At 41.0% G+C, this 26,243-nt stretch overlaps 1 protein-coding gene across 2 annotated transcripts; it reads right to left on the bottom strand.

The window, feature by feature from the left end:
- Nucleotides 1-9,620: 9,620 nt before the first annotated feature.
- CA2 (carbonic anhydrase 2) lies at nt 9,621-25,985 on the bottom strand. 2 transcript variants are annotated; one of them, NM_205317.2, is made up of 7 exons: nt 25,913-25,985; nt 25,358-25,555; nt 14,959-15,077; nt 13,486-13,578; nt 12,663-12,725; nt 11,672-11,827; nt 9,621-10,483 (listed from the first exon to the last, which is right to left on the bottom strand). In NM_205317.2, exons 1-7 carry the CDS (start codon nt 25,944-25,946, stop codon nt 10,364-10,366), a joined length of 783 nt encoding a protein of 260 aa, NP_990648.1. In that variant the 5' UTR covers nt 25,947-25,985; the 3' UTR covers nt 9,621-10,363. The 2 variants fall into 2 exon arrangements, with proteins under 2 accessions (NP_990648.1, XP_040532604.1); XM_040676670.2 differs by lacking the exon at nt 25,913-25,985 and having other exon boundaries at nt 17,243-25,458.
- Nucleotides 25,986-26,243: the final 258 nt, after the last annotated feature.

The following is a 26,243-nucleotide window of genomic DNA, read 5'->3' as shown; positions in this document are numbered from 1 at the left end:
ATGCAAGAACCGAAGCTGTTACGGATATTTTCAACCTTTTTAGACTGCACAGATCTTGAGTCATAGTCTTCTCAAGGCTGGTGGTGTATACCGAGCAGGCAGGAGAGAAGCTCTGTGCTGCCAAGCTGGCTGTGAGCGGAGGCTGCGTGAGCACTGCTACTGCCTGGCTCCAACCCAGGTTCTCCTCACTGCTTCAAAGGGCTGAGAGCCCTCATTCTCTCAGGCACCTCTCTGGTGCTCTTGCAGTCAGTGTCTCATTTCTGACCCCTGCAGTGTCAGAATAGTCTCATAGTTAATGTGTGACCCGCAGGTTTTATTTCTGATTGTATAGTGCATGTCTTTGAAAATCACTTTTATTTCTGTGTTTGCTTTTATTTCCCCCATTGTTAAATGCAGATAATAAGTTAGCTATTACAAATGCTTTGACATTTTCCACACTGCTGTTCATGCTAAAGAAACTTGGTTACGCAGAAAAACACAGCAAAACAGACAGAGGCACCAGTGTCCAAACCTTGACACAAGAGCAAGTTGCCATCCCTGGGTTGCTCTTCTCCAGGTTGCTTCTCTGTAGCCTTGGCAGTAACTTGTCACACACACTATCATTGCTGTTTCACAGCATCCTGGTTATCTGAGACACAGTGTTCCTGAGATAGGGAACATGAGATGGGACTCCATAATGAGAGCACATGGCAGGACTAGATCCCTGCACTGGGCTCCTAGGTGAGGAGAGAGATAAGCAGTAGGAGGCTGTGGGAGCTGGGAAAGTGAGGTTGCTGTGTGAGACCTGAAGGCAGGTGCAGAGGGACAAAGGGCCCAGGTATTGAGAAAAGCCTGAGAAGTGTGGGTGACAGTTACCTGCCTCACAAACAATTCTCTTCCCTACTGGAATCTTGGCATACCCTCAGCTTCAGATGTGTCTCAGCAACTTTTCCTCCTAAATCAAAAGGCTCTGGGTGAGACGGTCTGATACTCTGATGGGGTCACTGCTGGTTGCATATGTCCTTTTTTCCCTTAATGATATTTTGCAGTGCTACCGACATTCACAAATTATTTCCAACTTAAAAACATCTCCTGAAAGGAAGCTGTAATTTTTCCCTGTCTTAGGAGAAAACCCTATTGGGATTTAAAAAAAAAATGAAATCTCCTAAACCTCTATGCTTGATTGGATTTCTTTCTTTGCATTTACTTGTACATTACTAGTACTCTTTAATTGGGGTGTTCAGACCAATGTAGGTCAAAATCACATTACTTGTTTGCAGGTATCAATGCAAACACATACTGATGACTCAGAGGGGGCATGAATATTTGTCTACAATGCTCTGCAGAAATAACTTTTCATCAGTTTTCCTTTTTCTCTCATTATTTTCTAGGCTCAGATTACATGGTAGCATGACTTTTAACAAAGTACCAGATTTTCTTACTTGGCAGAACAGGAAGACAGTGGGTTTTGAAACTGAATGAAGTGTAGTAACTTCTTCAAACACCCGTAATTAGCCAGGTCACAAGATGTGCATATGGCAGGTACCTATTTCTGTCAAAGCCCTGCTCCCTTAAACTTATGTTCTTAAAGTTATTCCTGAATCATTCATTAAATGCAGATTATACTTGCTGTCTTACCTAATCAAGATTGCAGGCTGCGAATTTCCTAAGAATCTAGCATCATTAGCTCTTCAGTCACTGAAAGGCAATGTCTAGGAGTGATGACTGTCTGTGATGGAACTGCTTGTTACTTGGTTCCCCATCCCTCTTGGGCAATTAGCTTCATTTGAGTATTTGAGTCCTTGGAACATCCTTTAATAAAGCTTTTTTTTCTTCTTCTTTTTTTTTTTCTTCTTCTTTTTTTTTTTCTTTCTTTTTTTTTCCCCTAAAGGAAATAGTGTGGCTTCTGAAATGCAGGGTATTTTTTTCTGTAGCAGACATATGACCCAGTTTTAGATACTTCCCTGTCTAATATTAGTAGTGAACACTTCAGAAGGTACTGTTTTATTCAAAGTACAAAGGACTGAAGATAAAGATAAAGCAACTACTAGCTAAAAACAAAAAAATATTTTGCTTGGCTGGGTGTGGATAATTCATTTTCTGGTGATAATTTGTTTACTGATTTCTTATTTCATATTCCTTCTAAGACAGATGATCTCAGGATGACAAAAATAAACACTTTTCCAAAGGTTTATGTTACTATAAGTATAATACACAGAATGAAGAAGGGCTTTTCTTTCTCACGAGTCGGGCCTGACATTTATCATATAGCCAGATACGTTGCAGTAGATAGATATGAGGCCCAGAGTCCAATAAAAAATCATTCATACATTATGTTATTATTATATACAGAGTTACTATTGACAAACATAAATATTCCTCAGAATGAAAATGAACCCAGTGTTCTATAAGCTTAGAATTTTTTCCTGTTTTTTTCTTTTCTTTCTGAAAGGCAAATATTTTTCACAGTTTCTCTGCCTTAAACCCAGCTGCTCAGTACTTGGAAAACCCTCTGAGAAATAAAAATGGATTTTCATGTGGGAATGATCTGACATTTCCATTTACCTGGGGGCTTGACAAGGATTAGGTAACTAGATGGAAATAGAGCTTTACTCAACATAAATCAAGAGCTGGATCCTGCACATCACTTAAGAACGTGAACAGCCCCACTGTCCCAGCTCACTCCTGTCAGACAGAAGCCACCTCTGGATCCATGAATGGAGAGATTTCATCTAGGTTAGTTTTACCACATTACCTATTAGACTGTGTGTGAGTTCGGAAGTTATTTGCAAACCCAAGCTCTAGCATGGAGGTTGAGGCCATGCAGATGCCATCTGATAACCAAAGCTTCATTGGTGACCTCTCTATTAACTCTATAGGGAACTGGCAGCCTTGAAAAGCAGGACTGCCACTCATGGCTTTCTTGTCCTTCAGCCACTACCGTGGTTGTAAAGTAAAAGCAAGTGCCTGGAGTTCAAGTCCTGAAAACAGCTCTCCATGCATCTGCTATGGCAATGGGAGTAATGCAGTGCTCATTTCATGCTCATGTCTTTAGGGAACGTTATGTCAATCTATGGTTCCTACAGGTGATTTCTCCATTCTGTGCCCTTCCAACTGCTCTTCAGAATAATTCCATAGCCTGAAACCCAGAGGAAAAAACCATCCAAACCTTCACGTGTTCAATCTCCTATCTCTACTCCCCAGGCCTTTCTCATGCAGTGAGTGTGACAAGACAACGTAATTCTGATTAATGGATGGAAGTATTTGTCACTGATAAATCACATCAGAGGTTTCACTTTTTCTATATTTCTTCCTCCATGTGTACTTCATCCCTTGATGAAGTGATGAGTTCTTCTCCAGAGAGAGAGAACACTAGGATATGCAGAACAGAGCATGATGCGTGGGAAGTCACTCCAGGAACATTTTGCTTGTTCCAGGATTCCTGCATTTTATAAGTTTTATCATTCACTGAAAGTTGTTTTATGGCTCTAAAATTATTTTAAACGCCTCAGTTTCTAAATGCTATCTGGATATGGCTTTTATTACTAGTCAGAATATTTAGGAGAGTCTGGAGTCTGATGCACTTCTACAGAGAGTAGGAGGAAAAGATGTTTACCACCCTCATTTATCTGCAAAACGCTGTCCTTTCAAATCTCTCCCAGAAACACATCCTGAGTAAGGATGATTTTTCTTTCGTTTTAATTTTCTATTTTTTTTACTGTAAAATGCTGTTCCTAATTTCTTTAATATCTGTTTTCCTTCTATGGTCATGTTTATTAATGGGTCTAAACCAACAAAAGATATGACAAGTGCAAGTATCTGAATGCTTTTCAATTTTGATTCGGATTCAAAGAATATATTCCTTAAGAGAGACATTTGAAATTTATATCATTATTTATTGTGCCTTTTTGAAGGAATACAATTAATAAAGTGGTGAAGAGATGCATCATCCAGATTGCATCATGTGATATACCATCCCATTAAATTATCTTATGTTCTTTCTGTATCAAGTTCAAGTCACTTTGTTGAGTAATTTAGGGAGATGAAAGAGGAAGTTCTTTCCTGACTTTGAGTAACCACAGAAGTATTTTGATACTACACAGTTTTGTACAAACACGGTCTTTGGCTATCCTTGCTACTTCACTTTGGTAAGGATACTCCACCACCACTGTCCTTCCCTGCTGGGGAAGGACAGTCCACCAACCTCCATTTTCCTCCACATTTGGGGCATCACATGATCAGCAAAGAGGAGCCTTGACTAGTTTCATGTCCCACTTCTTCCACTGGCGTGCCCTACAGGTAGATTCTTCCCACATTATTCTTAGCTAATCCTTTGGACCTGGCCTTTTTCTGGTTCTGGTCTGTAAGGAGCTTTCAGGAGAGGGTCTATCTCTGCTTTCTGCAAAAGCTGCCAGCCTTGGCATGTCTGTCATGCCTCTCCGAACCACCTTGCATGCTGTCTATTTCCATCGTCATTATCCCTGGTCAGAGGACTCTGTTGGTACCAAGTCCCGCACAGATTATTTTTAATTTGATTCTGGGACTTCACTGAAAGAATGTGGATGGTATTGTGCAGCAAATTTTCCATGTCCTTGAATAATGACTGAAATTACAAGGCTCGTTAAAACCTGCCCTTTGAGGAAAATACTACTATCTACCTGTTTCTTACATACTGCCTGTATGTTTTTCTTTGTTTTAGGGTGTGAGGTCAAAAGGGAAGAGACTACTTCTTGTCATACATATACACAATGCAATATTATGAAAACAGTGCTTGTGTACTGCCTTTTTCAAAATGTCCTGAGGATATATTTGTATTGTTTAATATGGTGCAGCACAGTGATGGCCTTGCTGATCAAAACTGACTCTCTTCTGGAATTAGGAGCAGCACTGCTATACCACGTTAGCACTGAGCTCTGCTTGAGCAAACCATCAGTGGCATCAAGGCAGCATGGCTGCCCTTCAACACGTTGCCATCATACTGAAAGAAGGTAGACAGGGTTGGAGCATCCAGTTAAAAACAGATTAAAAATATATCAAACATGCAGTGTAAGCAACTGCTACCAGGTTCTGCCTGTGTGAGATGCTGTATTTTGGAAGAAGAAGTGGCTGATGTTAGAGGGTCCATGGGAATTCTTCAATAAAGCAACTGCCTGTACTTCCATCACTGCTTGTTTCTGTGATATTAGACTTGGCACAGCTGTTGCTTGCAGGGTTTTTCTTTGAAGGGTTAGAAAATCCTAAAGCTGTCATTTTGTGAATGATACTCTTCTATAAACTGTTTGGACTTCTATAAATATTGCGGACTCCATGCAGGGCATTATTATCTAATCTCCCAGGGAACATCTCTAATCACAGTCTACCCGCCCATGTCAATCTAGGACACATCCAACCCTTAGAAATAGCAGTGGAGAAATCATGAAATGTTCTAACACATGGAGTTGGCAGACAAGTGCGAGACAAGATCACAAACTGTGCAAAATGAACAGTTTGCAATGGAACATGCTTCCCTCTTTCCTCCATCAAAGTGGTATCTTATGGCTTCAAATCAACACATGAACCTTCTTTTTTTTTTTTTTTCCTTTCTTCTTCTAAGTAAATTTCCCTTTAATCAGAGCTACCTACCTGACAGTAGCACGATTAGCTACACTGGATAAAATATCAGCTTCTGGTCTATGATGGAAGTGGTCTTTTCACTACAGATCCATAAACAATTTCCCAGTTTTAATAGGTCTGATTGTTATGTTCGAGTGGTTGTTAGGTCTGCTGTGAAACAGTTCCAAGGTCTAATTATAACTTCTTTATATAAGTCAACAATGAAGGAAAATAAAGGTCAGGAAGAGCTGGATGGTGCCAGTCATGCTTATCTAATTCAACTCATCATTCTGGAAATGGATTATGAATGTTAGGGACATTACTCTCTTCATCTCTGAGTCGGCCTTAGCATATACATCTTCCTTGAAAACACTACCCATTGAGCTAGAGTCCAAATGCAAACTGTGAATTTGTGAGCAGCCTACATATTGTCTTATGCTGGAGAAGATTTTTGAGAGGATTTCTGGGGGAAGTTCTCAAAGATTATCCATTAAAAAAAATAAAAAATAAAAATGAAGAGTGTTCCCTGATGGACCACACAGGTGTCTTACAAACACCAGCTTGCACTGCTTAGTTCAGCACAGAAGTACTTCATACAGCGCTGGCAATGTTCCAGGTAAATAAGCTCTTGAAAACAAGATGATAAATGTATAGCTGATTTTGGTTGTCTTTGCCATTACTCATTACTTAGGGAGCAACCTTGAAGCATGACAAATTTGATTAGAACAAATGGGAAAACATGGAAGCACATTTTCAAAACTACTTGCTTTCATGCAAATCAGACTCTCTTTCTACCTTCACTTTCCTTCAAAAAACACACTTAGTATTCCTACCCCAGTGAGCTGATTTTTGGTGTGATACAAAGGTATCACGTGACAAATACAACTGACAAGCACAATCTGCTACGATGATAAATAGTTAGAGAAAATGAGTTGTCCATTCTTTCACTCAAGACATGCCTATTTTCTTGCAGATCGCTTTAGAAAACAACTACAGTGGCCTCATTCGTGGTGTATGATTCATCATGTTGGCCTAGAGAAGCTACCTTGCAAGCCTTGTAAGAAGCAGGTTTTTTGCAGCAGTAACTCCCTAGAACAGCACCCATCTTGAACTCGGTCAGTTATGCAATATGACTGAGTTGTTCCACAGGCATCAGTGTACACGTGCCCCTGACCTACAGTCTCTTCTGCTCCACATCCTCTTCAGGTTGGTTTCTTATGAGTCCTAGAGGAAGGCACACTCCAGGAGGATTTTAAAGAAAATAATGGTTATTGCTGTTATTGCTTTGCTTTATGTATTAAAACAAAAACAAACACCTTTGAGAGTGGGAGGGTGGAATTTCAACCCACGTCACAAAGAATGTAAGACAGTGAGCTGTTACTGTATGGAGACAAGGATTACCAATTTTCACTTAAACATTAAGTCAGAAGCAGATAACACTCACCATAAAATTTAGCAGGTATCCAAGCATTGATATTGGAATTCCAGCTGGGACAGGAATACTTGGATGTATAGCATTATAATAGCTAAGGGTGTGGGTGGATGCTGAGCTGCAGTCTATTTACCTATACCCACATCTGACTAAAGCTGTCGTTGCATAAATATCAGGGCTAGCTGCACAGCACTGCTTCTCATGACTCTCCAACGGTACAGTGACTGTTATGTGGCTTAATGCTCTCGCTCGTTGACCTAAAGAAACACAATAGAAGCGTTCCTGGGCTGTAAATTCATGCTGTGGATTACTTCAGGTAGCTTGTTCAGTTACTCTAAATGTAGATGCTCTCCCCGCCTTGGCTGGGATGACCTGACCTCAACAAGTGGCCACACAGTAGAGCTGTCTATGTTTCCAATAACAAAAACCCATTATGTCTAATGTTGTGCTTCTCCACATGCTCCAACTTGAATCTAGATACTTCTGAGCAGCTGACTGTACTTGAAGTCCATTCCAGATGGACTCAGTGAGGCTGATCTCTTTCCTCCTGCAGGTGCTGACCATATGCTTAGAGCATACCTATGTCATTGGACCACATACCAAATATTATCAGAGAATAATGATGGGAATCACTTTTTCTTCAGTTGCTCAGCGCCCAGTGTATGCAACACAGACCTCTTCCTGATGGATTTTTAGACTTGTTGTTTCCAGGGTACTGTCCTGGACACAAAGTTGAGAACAGCTTTCCTTAGTTTTGTCTTTGGTAAGCCAGTATGTATATGAGATCTTCACTGGACCATTGGAAGAGAGCAAAAATTGGAGTGGATGAAAAAATGCAGAAGTATGTAACATCCCAGCATAGTGGCCTCTGTCAACAATGGAAGAGAGGGCTGATTCAAGTCACAGTCTCATTTTTGGGGTGTGGAATATGATTTTTTTTTTTTAATTGCAGCAGTGGTTAGAACTTCATAGGCATTCCCAGTTTTTACCCTAGCCTTTAGGCAGAAGTTCACATTGTTTGTGAACTTCTCACGCTCACTAGCCTGGTAAGAACACCACCTCTCAAGGAGTCTTATTACCTAATAGTTAGGATGTCACAGCTGTCAAGGCGTGAATTCAAATTTGAAAATCTGGAGCTCTCACATTTTGAGAGTAACATAACATGTAATCATTATGCAGAGAGCAGGGTTGCCACCTTTGAAAGCAAGTTCTAGCTTATATGCAAAATTCCAGGAATAAAGATAACTTTTGTGACAGCAAATGAGCACTTTGCACTTTCAGCAAACTTTCTGAAATAACTGGGTCATAAGCCTCTAATTCTCCATCTATAGAGGTAGAGACAAGCAGAGGTTGGACCAGATGGCCTCCAGATGCTCCTTTCAACCTCAGTCACCCTGTGACTCTGTAAGATGTTTCCTGCCAGCTTACTTCAGCAGCTTTAAACCAGAATGTGTTGGATCTATAATTCTAATTTTTAGAGGTGTAACATCCCCTGCAATTTTAAAGAGTGTAAATATGGTACTCAGAACTGTGAGCGACAGTCAGAAAGGTCAACCAACACAAAAAATCCTGAATTATTCAACACAGTTGTAGGTAGGGAAGAGTACTTCCAGAGCTCCATTCAGAAAAGCTGAAGTTGGAACAAATGACATATGGTGAAGGAAGGTTGACCTTTGGTTTTTTTGTTTGTTTGTTTGCTTTGGGATTTTGTTTGGTTGTTTGTTTTTAAATTGGAAAGCATTTCACAGAGGAAATTTGGCGGAATTTTCTGAAGATTTGTGGGTGCACCCTGAGAAGGCCTCATTCTCATCTCACACGCTCCAAGATCCCGGGTGTTTCAGGACCTAGCCCACCCAGCTGACATTTTATAAATTACAGTGATCCCTGATACGATAGGAAGCTCATCAATGCATTGCCTTAAAAGCAAGTAAGAGAATCTAAACAGATGAGAAATTTGAAGATGGCTTTTCTCACAGCACCTACGAGCCTGGGAAGGAGAGACCCCTTACGGTATTGCTTGGATCCTGTGTGAAGAACAGATTTATATTTAAGTATCTACTATGAATGTGTTCATGAAAAACAAGAAGTAGATGCCAGTAACATTACTGTTCTATCTGCAGTTTTTCTGTTGAAAGCTCTTCTATTGAAATTATTCATACAATATGATGCTGTGAGGCTAAACATCAAACTCTGGGGACATGGTCTTGAAAGGATTTGTTCTTGTTGGAGAAACACATTGCATAAATGTTCTGCATAAAGATGAGGCACTTTGTTTTGGGGCTGTCACATAAGGGCAACATTTATGCAACCAGTTTGGGAGAAGCTTGTTCAACAGGATGAATGTTGTTCAAAATTCCTGCAAGGGGATCTTTTATTATGCAATCAACTTCATTGACAATTTGCAAGGGTTGCTCAGAACTAATACTTCCTTCTGCTGTCTAGCAGAGAACGACTTAGGAAATCTTCTAATACATCCATATCATTTTGCATTAATCTCCAGTGTCATTGAAACCTCACTCCTTATATACTAAATGTTTATTAATAATGTTTAGTATGCAATGATGTGAACAGATTAGTAACTATTTTTCTGAATTAAACAACAACTTGGAAGCAAAAATATAAGTATAGATTTATTAGAGAAGTTATCTAAAATACAATTTTATTTCCCCCTTAAATTAGAGCATATATTATTTCAGTGAAAAGATATTTTGTACTCTACAGTAATAACTTCAAAAGATAATACTTAATTTAGGACATTTTTAATTAAAAAAACCAACACACTACCATGAAGACGATCAAGGTTGTTGATAGCATGGGTAAAAATGCAAAATGGTCTTCAAAATATTTACATGTCAGTTTCTTAATATCTAAGTCTAATTCTCAGTATTCATTTTACTTTTCCTTCTCAATATACTTTTTTTTTTTCCTATACTATACCTATATTTTGTTTTCCTGTGCTTTTCACAAAGCTTCAAGTTATCATTAGTTATGTGTACTATCACACCAGTGGATGAGGTTTCTCAGAATGGCTTATTTTGCTCTCACCATATGCTCTCCCAAACAGCCAATATAGTTTTTTTTTGTTTGTTTTTGTTTTTTCCAAAATGTCAGTCGCAGTAAGTCATCAAAATGCACACAGCCCCCCTCAGGTTTTCCCCAGCTCCACACATGAAGAACCCCTTCCTGTTTGGCCAAGAGCCTTTCACATTTCATTAGCTGGCATTTTAGATGCAGAGCGAAAGAGAGAATGAATATGGGAGACAAGATGTTGCCAGGGCACACATGGCAAAGGTTTGATTTGTGCTTAGCAAAAAGGGTTCCTCGCAAACACAGCAGTTTCTAACACACTCATCGCTGAGGTTACTGGAAGGAAGCTCTGACTTCCCTGCTCTTTAGAGGCTGGCATGGGCGCCAGTTGTCCACCATGCGGCACACCGGCTCATTCTCAGCACTGAAGCAAAGGCCACGGAGTTTGCACATCTGCGGGAAAAGGCACAAACATCCTCAAATGCATACTCATTGCAGCAGGACTATCTGAATTATGTATCATCATCCCGATCCATGAGGCTCAACTACAACTTTCACCAGCACTAACGACTAAGAGAAACATCACCATCCATAACCAGCATTGCATTAACCTTAATGCTCCCTTAAAAGTTACAGCTTATTAATAGTAATAATAGCACTGATTACCATTTCCAACAATTCTTCCTTGTCATATATTCTATCCTTTATTATGTTATGCCCCACAACGGATCAGCTAAACTTTCTCATCAGCTGAGTAAAACCCCTAGAATTATGCATATGGTTCTAGCATGGCTACCATACATAAAGGGACTTAAGAGTTTGAAGGGTAAACTAAAGACCTTCAGGACTGGTTTATATTTATAGGCTCCAGATTTATTTATATCTTCTGAGCACACAGATGCAAACCCCAGGATAGAATCTTGCCTCTTTGTAATTTCATTAATGGATGTGCAGAAACCTCGGGCCAGGACTGATTTAGTCTGAATGAACCCCTTCCCACAAGAAAGGCTGCATCCTCCTCAAGTTGCACAACAGAAAATGGGACTCTTAGACAGATGACTTCTGGAATCTGCAAGTTTTCTCTTTTCCTAAGAAGGCAGTTAGGATTGTTACAGTTATGCATGGGATTTCCCAGTCTGTTCTGTGATGAACAGCCCTTGTAAGAGGAATTCTGCATATCCTAGAAGTGCTCGAAGATCTCAAAAATCAACAAATCAGCTACAGACTTACAGTACACTACTGCAGATGCAGAATGAATGCCCTTCTAAAACATGGTAAACCTGCTATTTTCAGGGCAAGTACACACAGACAGGTGACTTGTGCATGTGCAGCAAACGTGTTGATGCTCACAGTACACACTAGCATTTCTCTATACATGCAAATAGTCTTTTCATGCATTCCACCTATTTATTTCCTACTTTTTTTTTTTAAACAACACAGCACCCCCAACTTGATTAAATTTTTAAAACTCTTCACATTGCCTGGACTTTGTCCAAATGGAGGACAATCTTTCATTTTACATCAACCTCCACTTCTACATAAAGAAGCAGAGCTTGCCAGAAAAAGGCAAGCCGTTTCAAGGACCACTTGGAGGACTGAATTAAAGCAATCAATACAATTGGCACTATCCCAGAGAGCTACCTGCTCAGAGCTGACAGTGATGGGCTCCTTCAGAACATGCCAAATCACACATTCATGCAGTGGTGGAGTAGTCAGGGAGCCAGGGTACGTCCAATAGTCTCTGCATGGAGGCAGCAGTCCAGTAGGGTCAAAGTTTGTGAAAGAAGCTTGTTTCCCCTGCAGTAAGGAAGGTAGGCAGACTATTGTCAAGGAAGTGACAACATACAAACACTGGGCTCGTCACAGTGAAGTCTTCTACAGAAGCTCTATATTTTGGATGAAGGGAGAAACTGGGTTGGGCATACAGGGTTAGTACCTCTTACAGTACAGGCATTATGTACGTTCAGCACTATATTCGTTATTTTTTAGGACAGTCAAGACATTTCAGCATTTCAAATGTTGAATTTATGGGCTTTTCCTTGCAGATATGACTTGATCTTACTGGAAGGAATAATGAGATTTCAGACACAGTATACACTGGGAATACAGAAACTGAGAAACCTGTTGTCCAATGAAGTAAATGGCAACATCCATTTATGTCAAATGGAGACCAATGACAAAGGTGACAGGGTAGTCTTGTTCTTTACCTTTTCCATCTGTGGATCTTGCTGGCAAAGGCCTTTATCCACAATGATGGTACTTAATTACTAAATAAATATCTCTAGTTTCCAATTACTCAGCACATTAAGATCCCATATATGCTTTATACAGTATTTAAAATACAAAAGGCTAATTTTTTCCCCAGTTTTTATCCTGATCAAACTTCTTGTCTGGAAGATTATCCTTACCTTACAGGTTTCAATGCAGCTGAAAGACAAATACATGCAGTCACAGATACAAATTACCTGCCCTCTACCCTAACTTACTTTGAACATCTTTGGCTTTAACGATTACAGGAGCATTTGTGCTGATGATATGGTTTTACTCTCATACACACAGTGGACATGAAAGTAGAGAATCTACTTTCTAGAACAAATGGTTGTGTCTGGTGGCATTCAACACAGAATATTACCTTGGTTTGAATGGAGTTCAGAGCATCAACAACTTTTTGTATTTCAGGTTTGGCATTCCCTACCTGTAACACAAATAGCATGAAAAAAACTTAATGGCGCAGTTTCACAACACCTTAGTTTTCTGTTACAATTCTCAAGGACACATTTTGTAGCACATTTTCAAAGCACCATTTCATTACGTAACAGGAATATTAAGCAGAAGTGACTGCAACTGTCTCCCTAAAAATCAAGCCAGTTGACAGCACAAATAGGTCAGCTGAGGACACTGGTCAGAATAAAATTATTTCAATTTACAGCATGTGGGTTTATTTTTGGATGTGAGCTGCTATTTTTTCATTGAAGTGACCCTCCTAATAGAAGACAGTGAGGCCAGGATGGAGTGTACACAGTTGGGTTACAATCACCTTCCTCAAGTAGCTGTGAAGACAATTTGGCTGATATGAAATGCTCTGGACATTTAACAATAGCAGGGAAATTAAAATAGTTGTTAATTAGGCTGGTCTTACTACAGATTCATATACATACTACTTGGTCACTAATGCAAATCATTTCACTGTCCAAGTCACAGCAGTGCCACGATGATGGAGACAAGCATGCTGCTGTAGGGTCATCACAGTGACAGATGACAGCCATACTCCACTGTAGGTGTGCAGGTTTTTTATGTACAGAAAATCAAGAATGTGAAGCGTCATCTGACTTGCTCTGGCCTTATGGGGTATAAAATAACACTGCTTTATTCTATGCTTTGGGCTCCTGATTCCACATGCAACATCGTGAACATACTACACTAACACAAATAATAGAAAAAGAAGTTTAACTAACCTTCATGAAGATGCCTACGACGGCCAAACCATCAGGATGCTTCAGAGCTTCAGCAAATTTGCCATATTTTACATTCCAGTGAACAATATGAAGCTAGGAATAAGAAAACATGGAGCACTGTGAAAATTATATTCCATCCATAATATTTTACAAATGAGGATGCAGGGAAGTAATTTATTAAACATTAAGAGCAGATGGTGTTTTACTGCTGAGATTTAAAACTTTTGTGTACAGTTAAGAATTTGTTACATAATTCATTAACTTTGAAGTTTCGTTTATGCAAAGAGATTTCTGTCATGCATTTTATTTTGCTTCTGACTCTTGCTCCCAGATGAGTTTTAAATGCAAACTGTGGGCTGTATCTTCCTGCTTTTAGTCTGGTAAAACTCCTCTTATCTTTACAATGAGTTTTTCCTACACACAGCCCACAGGATTTTGACACAGTACTTCTAATATAGCCAGGTATTCATGAGTTCTTATCAATACAAAGACATGGTCCTGCAGTGTACAGATAGAGAAGACATTAAATATAGTTCTGACAAAAACAGAAAACAACAACAACAAAAAAACAGAAAAAAAAATGTCAATGAACTATCCAGCCCTTTCATGGAAAGCCTTTGAAAAAGATATCACAAGAGTATCCAGGCCACATAAACAAGGATGCTCCTTTATTTTTTATTTCAATGTTATTTAGTTCTTATGGCTGTTTCCCAACATCTGCAACTCGAGTTAAACAAGTAATTATGTTATTGTGAACAGATGTGAGGCAATGGCAGGATTTTTTCTGGATATGCCTAAAGTGAATCCTATCTTAGGAAAAAGCATCAAAGCTGATAAATTTGTGGGGCCATTCCCTCTACCTGACCATTCAAACAGCAGTCATGTTCAGTCAATGTGTGCATTTATGGAAGGGTTAAAAAGGTATTTCACAGCAGTCATTCATTTCTAACCTCTGTATTATCTTTGGAGACCTTAGAATACCTGTAAGGTGCTTACAGCGAGAGCAGAGTTGGTGTCTTCTCACTGGTGACAGCACAAGGGGAAATGGCCTCAAGTAGCACCAGAGTAAGTTTAGTTTGGATATCAGGAAACGCTTATTTACAGAAAGGGTTGTTAAGCACTGGAATAGGCTCCCCATGGAGGTGGTTGAGTCACCATCCCTGGATATGTTTAAAAACCATTTGGACGTGGTGCTCAGGGACATGATTTAGTGGAGGGTTGTTAGAGTTGGGTAGTACAGTTTGGTTGTGGTTGGACTTGATGATCTTGAAGGTCTTTTCCAACCTGAGCAATTCTATGATTCTATGATTTGCAAGGGGCTGATCCTAATATGGCACTGCACCAAAATCTTCCATGGTAACCCCCACAGTCTCTTGCCCCGTGAAGGTTTGTAGAGCTATTACTACCAGAGTGGAAGGTGAAAATCAAAATACTCATTAGGTAAGAATACTGGAAAGGCAAAGCACATCATACCTCTGCATCGTACTTCACGCCATCCACAGTGTGCTCAGAGCCCTGGCCCTCACAGGATCCCCAGTGAATGTGAAACTGCACCAACCTGTAGACTCCATCCAGCGCTCCTCCTTGCAGCACTGCAAAGCAAAGAGCCTCCATTAGCACCTCCTGGAACATTTGCTATCAAGTCTCACTTCAGACTGGAACATCCACTCAAGTTTCCCAAGTGAATTAGTTCACTGCTCTGCATGCTGCCATGCTACTCCAGGCTGTCTTCAATGGTACGCTGCTGCAAAAAGCCCAAGTCAATAACAAACATATAAAACCATAAGTGACTTTACAGTGAGTGTCATCAGCAATTAAGCATGCTAGTATTACAGGTAGAGTTAAGGATGTAACTTTTCTGTCACCAGATAAATAAAAAGTTCAAGAAAAAGACTAGCCCTACATAAGGTTATTCTGAGAAAGTACACCTGAAGACCAAATCATATTTAACTTAATAACATACTCTAATACCTCATTTTGGGCAGTTTATCCATTAAGGCAAATCCTGCAAATCCTGTGGTGAATTGGATCAAGTAAAATACATTTGACTCCAAATTAAACCCAAACACTCGGGCAGATGCAAGGGAAGGTGCTGGGCACAGCACAAGGCATTGCAAAGATCCAGCTCTGCCTATCCCATCTTTTTCTCCCCAGGAATTAGGATAACATAATGGGGGTGAGAACAGCAATGCTGCAGAAGCCATTTTTTATTTTTATTTTTTTAAGTTTGGTTTGGAAATGAGGCATTAACTTATGCTCCCTGCTATCTGATGTTATCCCTGTGATGTGACTGATGTAAGAGGAGAGCCCAGCCACACACTGAATTACACAGGAGCAAGCTCCCGGGTTCTGCCTGTTAACTTTAACTTTGTACTTATCCTGTGACCAATCACCATTACAATATGCAGGATCAAGCCCCATTACTGCCAAATGCTGAAGGCACAGACAGTGTCTCCTCCAGTGCAGCATAAAGCGTGGAACAATAACAAATAGTTCTGTTCAGTGGAGCTGTATGCCTAAGTTATTAAGGCAAGGTTTCACACAGGTTTGTGCTTTTTCTAAAGTGTCTCAAATTCGCTATTAAATCCTTGAGGTGCTAATATTTAAAAATCAGAAATACTTTTAAAATATCACTTGAAAAAGCTATAATCTTACAGATCTATTTCTGTATATAGGTGCATTATATATATATGTATATATATATATAAAGTGACAGAAGAGTGTTGACATGAGGTGTTAGATGTACGTGTGCTCTGTGCGCGTGCCACAAACAAAATGTTTCTGTGGAGTGAAGATGATGTTTGCCTCTCAGTCTGCAATAAGTCTAGATATGGAACTATCACACGTGCAGGTGTGAAAATGTAAACCAAATGCAGAGTGGAAAAGGTCGCTGTTCAGATTTCTTCTGATTATACAAGAGCATGGACAAACACAGCTGTGGATACTTGGAGGAACTCAGAGTGGTGAGCATTTGACTAAACAACTGGGATACATGAAATTTAGATGTAAGATGTATGAAACACATTAGTTTCCACTTGTGTGCATTACACATGCAGAATTTGGTTCAGTGGACAAATTTAGCATTTGCCCAGAGCTCCTTCTCTGGCAAATAACTTTAGAAGTCTGCCAAAACACATTTCTGTTTGAAAAATGTGAATATATGTTCCACTATAGTCTTTACAATTTTACTGTACATAGCCAACAGAGCAAGACTTACCCTGCCTATTGCCAAACTATGTGATACGAAGAGGAATGGCTGATTGAAGTAACTGAATAGGCACATATTTAATTCTACTCCTGTATTTCTATACGTTCTAAATGCCAAGGAGCACAACTGTTTCAAGCACAGTACTACAAATTGGAATGAGGTTTTTTTTTTCCAGAATGGTTACTGCCAATGTGTGCTAGCTCCATTTTAACAGGTAATTAGGTGCTACATCTTTACTGACACAAAATCATTTAATCCACACAATAACATGTTTCATTTAAAAACGATGCCATGGAGTTTCAGTTCCTTTGGCTAATGGACTTGCTGTTTGTTGCAGATACAAATGGACCGTGGCCTCACCATTCCCAACCTTCAGAAGCACTAGCATAGCACAGGTTAATCTGCCATTACTAATCAATGGAAAGCATGCTGAAGAGCAGAACCATGCAATATTCTCAAATCCATTTGCGGTGTTATTTCTACACAAAGTTTGCTATAGCTTCATAAAACTTAAAAGATGCACAAAGTCTCTTTGCAGTTTTTGCTTACTTTTCTCACTCTGTGGTTCTCAAATCCAGCACTAGCTTATTTTGTCTCACAGCAGAGCATTCAAAGAAAGTAATAATTAGATTAGTATGAATGAATACAAATTCAACAGTCTTAGTTACACAACAGGCCTTCTCATTCTAGCCTCCATTAAGCAGTTATTAATTTTCCTTAATATTTTCCAGCCTTCCCAAAGAATTAACATTTAAACTTAAAATGTAGATGTGGAGATATTAGAACCTTTTTTCTTCAGTACAAGTTAGGCTTTTTTTTTTTTTTTTTTTTTTTTGTACCATGAATTAATGCTACCAGCTTTTGTAAAGCAAAAACTCCTGGAGCATCTGAGCAACATTTCCACTGGGAACTTCCCTACCCCTGTCCATGTGACACAAACATCAGATCAGGTCCCACTGAAAACGGAAGCCTGGCTCTTCCCTCCTCTTTTTTTGAGGGATGGGTAAATTCTGATCCGTATTTGAGCACCTCAGCATTAGCCCTCTTACTTTTGAGTTCACTATTACTCTAACCCACCCTGGAAATACAGACGTAGGTCTGTCCCCTTTTGTTCTATAGCATAGCTTCAGATGCAGAGTAAAGAAAGCACTGGGCAACATGGAAAACACGCGAGTTTCTCATAGATTCTTCATTCTCAATCTACATCAGTAAACTGGTCTCCACAGGCACGTAGCAATCCAAAACAGCTTGGAAATGCAGCTTTTCTTCTATTTGACAGTTATTTGAAATATTACAGTGAGACAGACTTGGAGCCATTTTGCTTAGATTAAAAAATAGTAACTGTTCTCATCCTTCTACCACTTACTGAAGAAGTTATATTACTAACATCCAGCAATTATATTGCACTGCTGTTATATGACCTCATAACATTTTCTAAATTAGGTGAAAATAGGTACTAGCAGAGCTAATTTGGAAAGCTAAATAACCACACAAACGGTTCTATTAATGTCTGTGGGATTTCTGTCATAAAGAAGTTGAACTATCTTTGCCTCCTTTATGTGCTCATGGGATATTTGGAAATGCACAGAAACCAAGGGGCACTGTGCTGCACCCGGGACAGCTGCTCACTCAGGCCACACAACCTCACTGCTGTTCCCAAAGGCTGTCACTGGGCAGTTGCTTTTCCCATGCAGAACAGGGCATCTTTACAGGATATTCTGTGGACTACTTTGTATTTTTCTTCAGGAAGTGGCAGCAGTCACATGCCCTAAGTTAGGCGGGAATACTGTGCAATTACCATAGCTCCCTGTGTAAGGATGTAACAGGGCAGGAGACTAATAAATCTCACTGAAGCAATAAACTTGTCAAAGAAGTAATCAAAATGGCTGAACTATAAGATTGCTTCCTGAGACAGAATGAATTCCTTCCTGTTATGCAGATTGGTGTGATAAGAAAACGCTGCTCTAAAGTTCATGATTCTGAGACAAAGCTGAATGAGAAAATGCCCTTTGAATGGAAATCGTTGACAGCAAAACTCCTTCCAGGAGATGAAACAATGGGCCCACTCCAGCACGATGGATGTTAAGAGCTCAAAATAGAAAAGGTAGCTCTGACTGAGATACCGCCAAACTAAACAGGACTAGCAATAGGACAGTTCAGCATATACCTTTGAGCACAGCCCAAAACACAGACTGCTTTGACATAACGAAAGCCATGATTTTCTGTCTCCAGTAGACATGTGCGTGCATAGCATTATAGATATGTGCAGATAATGTACATATTGTGCGTATATTTATAATGTTAATGTTGTATAGGCATTTGCATATACACAGATATCTGTATGCTATAAAACAGGTCCTGCAAAGATAAAGCAGAAAAACATCTCAAGCACCATGTACTATTAATGGCATAAAAAGGCTCTTATGAGTATGCTCAGGGATTAGCCTTGTGTTCTTATGCAAGGATGGACTTCCCCATCTGACAGTCTGAAGGGTTCAGTTGAGGTGAGCTGTCACTTCCATGAAACGTGGAGTACAGAACATTACATTTTGCGAGATGTTTCCTTCTTTACGTTATCTCTTTCAAACATTCCTCCTAGGACACTGTATCATGACAAGCAGGAGAGTAAGACAGGATGCAAGCGGATGATGTAGAGATCACACACTTGCAGAAAACATCTGTAATGAGCTTCACCAAAAGAACCTACGTAATTGGTATCTCATAAGAAAAAAAGCCCTGCTGTGACCTTGCTGGGGGACTAGCCTGATAAGGTAGCAAGGATGTTCCAGAGAGATAGGTCAGAATTAAACAACTGCCAAAGTGTACCACGTCTGCATACGTGTGTATCAGCAGCTGCTCAGTGATTTCAACTCAGCCCTGCTGAACTACTTGGCACAGACTGGGCAGCAGCCAGACAAGTCTCTGACCTGCTTAACCATCCTAAGTCATTCAGATTCACATCTTTTCTTGTCAGCCCTTCAGGTCATTTGTCTGTGTGAGTCCAACAAACATCTAAGTGGGAATGCTTGTATGCATGTAAATGTTAGCATTCATATATCTGTAAAGAATGAAACATCCACTAGTCATTGAGAGTGAATTAAGGGGAAGTGGCAAGAGGAGTGGCTATTTAAAACAACAGAATACACTTTAAACTATTTATAAATGCAGCCTGGGACTACTAAACACATGAAAATTTGACATTATGTTACGAACTATTTGTTCACATGATGTATTATCCCTAGTACAAGAAGTGTACTATTCATTTCACACGTTGAAACCCATTGCTCTCAGGATTAGGAGAGATTTTTTATGTATCAGAAGGCACTATAGGGAATCCCTGATCAGCATTCAGTCTTCACCTTTCAACCCACATAATCTGACAATGACTTCCAAAGTACTGAGTTGGAAGCATTTAGATTCTCTTAAGACTAACAAGTGGCTTCATTCCTGACAGTTGTAACTATAACACTAACCTCAGAGTTTGCTTACAGTACTGGAAATTATGCATTGGACATGGTGCTCATACAACTGAGATACAAGGAAGGTGAGAAAAGTGAAGGAAGGTGTGAGTATGGCTGGGAAGAATAGTCAAGGTGAAATCTAGCACTAGAAAAAGTTTCTTTTTAAGATGTAATGCAGCCAAGTGGCTCTTAGCTCAGCTGGTAACTGTTAAATAGAGTTTCTCTCAGTTTTGTACTAAAAAATGCCTCTAGAGAGGGAATCTGGAAGAGCAGAAGGAAGTCAACAGGATTCTGACATGCACAAGCCATGACAAGTGTCTGCCCAGAGGTTGCACAAGTAAATAAATAAACAGAAAGAGATAAATAAAGCAAGCTGGTTAAAGTCAGGAGGGGTACTTTTGAGCTCTGTAAAGAAACAAAGGCCTGAAGTAAGCGGGACTGATCTCAAGCCCTATCATTTTCCTTCCTATTTCCTTGAAGCACTACACTCAAACCACCTTCCTGCTTAGACTTTGCAGCTTCTACTGATACCAGCTGAACAGTGAAGTTACTCAGTGATCACACACACTCCAGGACCTCAGACTTTCTGGTCAGGCAGCGCACAAAAATACTTGTGACATATAAGCAGGTGTCTGAACACAGTCCCCTTGAGCCAAAAGTTCCCTGACTTATGATCCAGATGGGTTATGACATTGCATAGCCCATACTGTACTGCAGAGCTTCAAGCTGTGACTGTATACCAATAACCTCCAATATTATTCTGGTGTAGCTAATGTTACATGCACAGAGCTGGGAAGCCTAAAAATAGATGCCTGGCAGTGACTTTACGTAAAACCTTTGCCTTAAAGGCAGCAGATCTACACATTTCTTCCTCAGTTTACCTGCTGGGATGGAAGTGTAGGAAAAGAGCAACAATGGCACAACTTCCAGTGTAACCCACTGCCAACCACACGCTGCTAATGTACTGACTGTTGGCAACAAATACAACAAAATAGATTGGTCTGTTTACAGAGTCAGAAATCAAGACACTTGAAGGATCTTCATTAATATTTCCCATCATAGAAGAATTGAGTAATCAATTATGACTGCTGAAAGTCTCCCAAGGAATGCTAGTCCCAAGGTTAATAAAGTATTTTCATTTCCCAGGTCTCCCCATAATTGCAAAGTTCCATCATGACTGAATTTCTGTAAAAATGTCAGAGTTACTTGAGAGCCTGTGTTGGACTTCAGTATCTCCAGCACAGCAGCAAGGAAAGAAGAGGAAACAAGAGACTTGTACTAGACACTTCTGCGTGTGAACATTTAGTAAGGTCCTCTTTAGAGGTTCACACTAGAGTTACTGTTCACTTCTGACAGGTTTTACAGCTAAAATGTGATATCTTTGTTATAGGATAATTAATATTATGGAATAATTAATAGCTGACTTTCACAAACACGTGATCAGAGAACACAGAATACAGTGCTCACTGCTACGAGCATTTCCCATTTGAATGTCAGGCTGTAGGTCAACTCCAAGAAGTCTCCCACAGAACTCAGAGTGAGAATAATACTTATATTTCAAAATTGTCTTTCATGCTTTTGAGGCTGGCTTGAGCACAGTCACTTCCTGTGGTTTTAGAGCTCTGAGACGTTGCCAGTTGTTTCCATCTTTTGAAGTGTATGACACAATACACGTTTTCCTTACGGCAGACTACAACATGATTATGTAGGTACTCTGCATGAGATACAAAGCCCTCAGTTGCTATAAAACTCCTAGAATAAGGTGCACTATGAAAGGTCAGGGGCTATCAGCACCAGTGTCCCAGTACACAAGAGAGGATAAACCTAAAACTGTATTTCTATTCCTCGTGACACTTCTACCATACAGAGGTTTTACTTTTACTTTGGGTTATAAAAATTTAAACAAAATTGTGTACAAATACTTGCACTTTCACACTTGCTACAAGACAGTGGACATAAGAATTCAAAAAGCAAGAACAAAAGGAGAAGAGAAACTAAGAACAACTGAAGGCAGAAGTTCATTATTTGTTTTCTACATGTTTGAGAAAAGCTTCCAAAAAAAAGGGAAAGAACACAAGATAGAAGACAATAATATATCTAAGAGAAAGTAATGGAAATTCAGCAAATAGAAGTGTTTAGAAAGAGGCAATTCCAAGTTGTCAATTTACTTCCCATACATCCATTCTACCAGCTAGCAACTGTGAAACAGGAAGGGAACAGACTTCAGGAACCAACTTCAGCTTTAGAAGGGGAATACCACAGCTGTCACATAACCCAAGAAATTCTAAGGCTGTGCTACAAGAACTGAAATAGAAGGTTTGTGTGTAATTGCTTAGGAATAGGGTTTTTTTTAAGCATGCTTAGTAACATCTACATTAACAAGAAAGTAGAGCAAAGTCAAGTACTGAAGTGATCACAATAATTTTAACATCATTGTAAGGGACAATTGCATAGGTTATTGGGATGGTTAATTAGAAACTAGGCCAAGCGCTACATCTATAGAGCTTCAGCTATTAGTAAAGAGATTTTCAAAAAGGCAGAAAGGAGAAAAAGCTTCTTTTGAATGGAATATCATCTTCAGAAATGCTATTTTTTACCCTTTAAATTCTCAGTTTTTCCACAGATATAGGCAGGAGCTCCCGTGCACACATGTAATATACCAAACAGACATAGACTTAGATCTGGAGGGCAATCCTGCCCATAGCAGAGGCTTGGAGCCAGGTTGTTCAACCCAGGCCATTCTATGAAAATATTTTATATCAAAATTTAGAACATTCTGGTAAGACCTTGTGTTTACTATTCAGTATTTTAATATTCACTATCTTCTGAATTGAAATAAGTAACTGCTTCCAGAGACTTCTATCCAAACACATTTCAGCTTTCTTACCTATCTTCACTATGTACCTTTTATAACAAGAACTACTTTTGCACACCTTTAAGAGCAGAAGTGATAAAACACTCAGAGCCGCTGCGTCACTCGTTATGTGCCTGAAGATTCTTAATGAACGGATCTACATCTTTGTGTGTGATTACTCATGTGTTGAAGATTATTCACAAATAATGATCTTATTGCTTCATTTTACGCCTACTGCCGCAGATAATTCCCTACTGCAATGGGACAGCTCATGACATTACTGCATGGGACAGCAAGCACTACAGCCTGGGGGGAATATTCACAGGATTTTATCCCCATGTTTTCTGTAACACGTAACAGAACATCGCATAATCTCTCCTTGTGACTGCTGTCTAACCAGGAATTGGAGAGATCATTATACTGTTAGTCTCAAAATTCAGGAACAGGAGTGAATCAAGCACAGACAAGTCAAAGACAGCTTTATTTTCTGCAAAGAAAGTAGGTTACCCACTTAGCTGCATACAAATGAAGCCACTACGGGTGCTGCCAGGTAGGTTTTGGGCACTGTAATTTTCAATAGGAAGTGTGATATCGAAGGATCTGCCCTCACCTGGATTCACAGAGAGATGCTTAGTGCTTTTTTTCCTGAACACTCATCAGTTTCTGATTCACTGACAGAACCACTGAGAGCATTCCCACTTGCATCTTCTGCCCTCCCACTCTGAGAGTGGTGTCACTGCTTATCTGTCACAAGATCCCCGTCACAGATGTTCTGGTTCTGCACTGACTTCTCAGAAAGAAAATTTTTCCTATAGATGTTTCTTTAGATTTTACCTTCCTGCCATCTTTCCCTCCCCTGTTGCCAGACACAAACTAGCTTTTTCAGTCCTCCCAGACCTACCCAAACACAGAGTAACCACACAGTAGCTGTGTTATGCTGTGAGGACCCAGAGCTGCGTCCTTGGGCTCAGTGAGAGCCAACTCACATGGATTCGGTGAATGAAAACAGGATCCCTTCCTTGTGCTTTCATGGGATCTACTCCTCCTAACACTGCTAGAAACACATGCACTTCACCTCCGGCTCCTCAGTGCTTCAGAGCAATAAATGCTAAGAACTCAGAAGACCTTTTTCCCTTCTTTTTCAGTTTTTTAAAGCTATACAGATATGAATACAGAAGTTCAGAATAAATTATACATAGGCTTATGTGTATCTATGCAGCTGTGAAGCACTTAGCTGACCCACTAACACTGTTCATTATAAAGATCACAACTGAAATACAAATTCTCAGTGCAGTGCTGTCTGACATACCTTTATATAGTATTATCTGCAAAAAAAAAAACCCCACATTTTTTGATAGACATGGTTTGTTTGTTTCCAGCACCATTCCCTAAGTGACACTGCTAAGGAAGCGCTCAGCAAAACAGGGCACTAGCTCACACAAGTTAAATCAGGCAGTGTCTGGAGAAGGCAGTGACTTACAGTGAGGCTGGCTTTGCTCTCTAAATTAAAAATAGAGGTGCACTCATTGCAGCAAGGTGATTTCTGCAAACCCAGCCAAGGGAAAAACTACAACTAAGGACAGCCAGCAGAACCCTCCGTGCAGCTGTGCCTTAGATTCCCTTTGCCCACCGATGGGGCCATTCCCTCCAGCAGGGTTACTGTGGGGTTTGCAGGACACGGTGCTGAACCACACTGCACAGCACAGTGAGCCATGGGACACGGCGGATCAGCTGCCTGCCTGCAAACTTTGTGGGAATGAGCCGGGTATACACTGTCTTTATCTAGAAAGCCTTCAGTCAAGAAACGTCAGGGATTTTTGTTTAAGTTACAGGAGAACAAAGAGGTATTTCCTAATCATTTCTCTGTTTCTGTACTAACCTGGGAGCATACTGGCTTCAGAAATATGAAATAATATTTTGGTAACCAAAGAAACTATTTCCAAACTATTTCTGCTCCATGTTGGTAACTGTAATCCTCTGTTATTCTACAGCCCGTTTCCTCCAGTGGTGCCTTTTGCCTCCCCGTTAACCATTTGTTCAGTAGCTTATGATGAGCTATGCCTATAACTGTTCTCATAATCCATCTTTTTTTTCCCTTCTTCCTCCTTCCCATCCAAGCCCATGCCCAAATCCTCCTTAATTAACTGCAAAGGTAGAGTTCACTTCTACTGAGTTTAGAGTAGGGCAGGTCAGGCAGCCATAGCGTTCTTCTAAGAGGAGCTCAGTTTTACAACATATATGTATTTTTAATAAAAAAGAAACCCTGCGGCTCCAGTAGATGCTTAGCATTAATAGCAGCATTAGCGACAGCGTCGCGCTCTGGCCGCACGCACACACGGATGCGCTCACCTGACTTGTCGGAGGAGTCGTCAAACTCCACGTTGAAGGAGTGCCCGTTGTTGACGATGGCTTTGGCCGTGCCGGCATCGTAGCTGAAGCTGAGGGGCTTCAGCGCGGGGTCGTAGCGGGCGGCTTTGGTGCTGATGGCGATGGGCGACTGGCGCTCCCCATTGGCGATGGGGAAGTGCTCGTGCCAGTGCGCGGGTCCTGCAAGAGAGCGCGGGGCGGCTCAGGGCTCGGGGGTCAGAGAGGTACCGCTCTGCGGAGCGTGACGTCCGCGGCACCTGTACGGCTGAGGGGAAAACCCGCTCGGGGAGCGAGGCGGGGGCAGTCCCCGAGATGAGGGGAACGCAGCCGGGTTCCTCCGGGCTGGGTTCCACCCTGTGCACCATCCCCGCGTGTCGGAACGCAGAGGATGCTCGGCGCGCCGCTCAGGCGCAGGTGGCATCTCAAGGTTACAGAAGCAAAACCGAAGCGCCTCCGAGCTCAGGGAACGGCAGAGCCGCGGCGCTGCTTCCCGGGGCGGCCGGCAGGCAAAGGCGTCCCGCCGTGCCCCACACTCACCGTTGTGGCTGTCGTACCCCCAGTGATGGGACATGGTGCGCCGGCCCGGCTCCGTCGGCTATCGCAACGCCGTGGCCTCGGCGGGCTGTCAGGGGCTTTTATAGGCTCCCGCGAACTCCATGCCCTTCTCCGCGGCCGGAGGAAGGGGTGGGGAGCGCGGGCGGGGGCGGAGGGAGACTTCGCTCGGGGGCGGAGAGAGAGAGGTCCGCTTATAACCCGCGATCCTCCCGCCGCGGAGCCGCGTCGGGCCCGGCCGGGCGCCAAACGGCTCGCAGTGCGCGCGGCGGGGGGGGGGGGGGGGCAAGAGGCGGCCGTGTCCCGCACCGCATCG

This window comes from Gallus gallus, chromosome 2 (genome assembly GCF_016699485.2).
Source record: "Gallus gallus isolate bGalGal1 chromosome 2, bGalGal1.mat.broiler.GRCg7b, whole genome shotgun sequence".
NCBI lineage: Eukaryota > Metazoa > Chordata > Aves > Galliformes > Phasianidae > Gallus > Gallus gallus.
This window is presented reverse-complemented; position numbering and strand designations above follow the sequence as displayed.